Source organism: Suricata suricatta, chromosome 5 (assembly GCF_006229205.1).
Source record: "Suricata suricatta isolate VVHF042 chromosome 5, meerkat_22Aug2017_6uvM2_HiC, whole genome shotgun sequence".
NCBI lineage: Eukaryota > Metazoa > Chordata > Mammalia > Carnivora > Herpestidae > Suricata > Suricata suricatta.
Genome location: NC_043704.1, coordinates 151180430 through 151183400, shown reverse-complemented (window position 1 = coordinate 151183400; position 2971 = coordinate 151180430). Strand labels below are relative to the sequence as shown.

The 2971-nt window shown below is 46.7% G+C and overlaps 1 protein-coding gene across 1 annotated transcript in view; it reads right to left on the bottom strand.

The window, feature by feature from the left end:
* Nucleotides 1–206: 206 nt before the first annotated feature.
* Nucleotides 207–2971, bottom strand: part of TCAIM (T cell activation inhibitor, mitochondrial) — a 47620-nt gene continuing 44855 nt past the window's right edge. The window contains exon 9 of the mRNA XM_029938783.1: nt 207–646. Coding sequence (XP_029794643.1) covers nt 406–646 — 241 coding nt within the window. The 3' untranslated portion in view covers nt 207–405. The remainder of the gene's footprint in view (nt 647–2971) is intronic.

Below are 2971 nucleotides of genomic sequence, written 5' to 3'. Positions count from 1 at the left end.
AGAAGACTGGGAGATAAAACCTTTTAAAACAAGTTTTGTAGCAGAAATTAATTTTTAAAAAGGTCTACTTTTAAATGTTTTTTGAGAAACAGAGAGATAGTGTGAGCAGGGGAGGGTCAGAGAGAGAGAGACACACACACAGAATTGGAAGCAGGGTCCAGGCTCCGAGCTGTCAGCACAGAGCCGGATGCAGGGCTCGAACCCATGAACCGTGAGATCATGACCTGAGCCGAAGCCAGACACTTAACCGACTGAGCCACCCAGGCGCCCCAAAAGGTCTACTTTTAGAGCAGTAGTTAGAAACTTTGTTCTTATAGTATGTAAATAATACTGTTATATATTAAATGTGGATTTAAATAAGTTTAACGGTCTCTTGCTCTTCAAAAAATAATGCAGATTTCTGTGTTACTTAACGGCTTCCCCATCCTTCCAGTTCCAAGGAATACAAACATCTCCGTCTTGCATGACAGAATAAAAATGTGAGATACACAGGTGCATCCCTCGGAGGTACGGCAGCGACTGTTCTAGAAGTCTCTTACAACAATCCACCATTTGTATAGTAGAAACGCTGGGCTCCTTATAAAACTTTTCCAGAGAAAATTTCTTCGTTGAAGCCTCTATCAATTCATTTTCAATAACCTTTAGCCTGTTATATTGAAAATAAACATAACATTGCCACAAGCGATCACCAAATAAAATAACAAAGTATAGATAGAATTTTATATATTGGGCTTTAACTTTCTACTCTCAACACTGAAAATGGCAATAGTTACCGCACGTGTATCTCTAAAAGTATTTGTTAAATTTTTTTTAGCAGCAATGAGTAAAAAGAACTAATCCATAATTTAAACAGTTCTAATCTTGCCTCATTGAGCAGCTGTTAGTGACCAAAGAAAGCTGAAAGCAGAGTGTAAAAGCCTTAGTTTTAAGAACCACCTACAATCTGACCCTTGGACAGTAATGACTTCTGGAAATTTCCAAATCCCCAAGCTGGCCCCCTGAGGAGGAGGGGCTCGCCCCACTCACCTGCAGACCCATCAGCTCCCTTTCTGCTCCCTCCCCTTTGCCTACAAGTGAGGATGCCTCTTCCATCAAGGGCCTGAGTGGAGGCCTACAACGTAGACAGCTCAGGGCAGAACGTGGTGTCTTAAATACATCATCCCCCAGGTGGTCAATGTTTATGATGTTTAATGTTTATTTAGAGAGAGAGAGAGAGAGAGAGAGAGAGAGAGAGAGAGAGAGAGAGAGGAAACGAGCACAAGTGGGGGAAGTGGGAGGGGCACAGAGAGGAGACAGAGAATCTGAGCTGTTAGCACAGAGCCTGACTCAGGGCTCGAACCCACGAACCATGAGATCATGACCTGAGCCGAAGTCAGACACTTAACCGACTGAGCCACCCAGGCGTCCCTATGGATATTTTAATAAACAGATTCAATCCTCCAAATCCCAGGTGTGGGAGAGGGGCCTCCGCCTTGTCACGGCCTCCAGGGTGTGCAGACCGGCATGTGTACCGCCTGGGAAACCCCCAGGAAGTGCCCACTGTCAAGGGTTCTGAAGAAGTCTCATTTAGGTTTAGCGCTGGTTACAAATACCCGCATGACCTCGATTTTCCCACTTTTAATTTCTGCGTCAAGGAGAGAAGCAGCACTAAATGTCCGTAAGCTTAGACAAATATCTGAAAACAGAGAAGGCCCTGCAGTCACCGGCCATTAGCAGCAGGGGTCTGTAATCACAGACTCACTCCCTTCAACAAAACCCAGAACACATTCTCAGGTGCTGTTAGTTTTTTTCTAGAAGGTTCCCAACAATGCTTAGGGATTCAAGGAGTTGGAGAGCAGTTAGGGTCGACGGGTTCTCAGAATGTTCCAGCTGGCTCGTGCCTGCTCCTTCCAGGATTAGACAGGAGAGCCGTAGGTGCCGTCAACAGCAGGGATTGCTCAACAAAAAGGGGGGGGGGTTGGTGATATTAACAATCTCGCTTAGAAATGGGGGCCTCGCATTGTGGCCGAGTTACTGTGTGGTCTCCCAGGGACACAGCTTTACACACATCTGGGCAGGCCCATGCCTTGTGGTTCCTTCTAAGAGAAGCCCCTGTCCGCACCCCTGGGTAGCCCTGACCCCCAGGCCACAGCCGTCATCAGAGGGCTCGGCGGTCCCCCTGGGGCGCAATCCTGGAGGAGAATGGAGCCCACTAGGGCAGCCTTTGCTACGGCTCTCTCCAGGGCTGTCCCCTTCCACAGGGAGGCGGTGGGGAACAGCCTTTCCCTCTCTGGGGGCCTCTGTAGTCTGTAGATTAGTTACCTTTTCCTTTTCCTTATCATTTCTTTGCTTTATTCTATTCACACCTCCACCACAACGTCCAAACGGAGCAAGAGGGGATGCACAAACAAGAGAAGGCTGACATGGAGTGTGGCTGGTGGCAAGTTCCATTCTTCTCCTTCTAATGCTAAGAAATGGGCCAGACATTTCCTAGGGGGAAAGGAGCCTTCTTTCCCCTGAAAAAATTATATCACTTAAAAAAAAAATAAAGCTTAACTACTCTGCCTTTGACATTGAATGAGAGTCTGTTCGCACTGTATCCCCCTAGTGACTGGCAGGGGCTGCTAGGCACCTAAGTCCTCAATAAGTAGTAGATGAATTAAGTGAGCATTGTTTTTTTTTTGCTTTTTTAAATCTTCATTTATCTTTGAGAGAGGGAGACAGAGACAGAGTATGAGCCGCGGGGGACAGAGAGGGAGACACAGAATCGGAAGCAGGCCCTCGGCTCTGTGCTGACAGGGTTTCGAACCCATGAACTGCGAGATCAAGACCTGAGTCCAAGTCGGAGACTTAACCGACTGAGCCCCCAGGCGCCCCAGTGAGCATTTCTTTTAAATGGTTGTTCCTCCTAAATGTCAGTATCAAAATGATTTCAACATCCTTCTATGACTGTACATTTCCATTATTCCCAGCTTGTCTACTGACAAGAAAA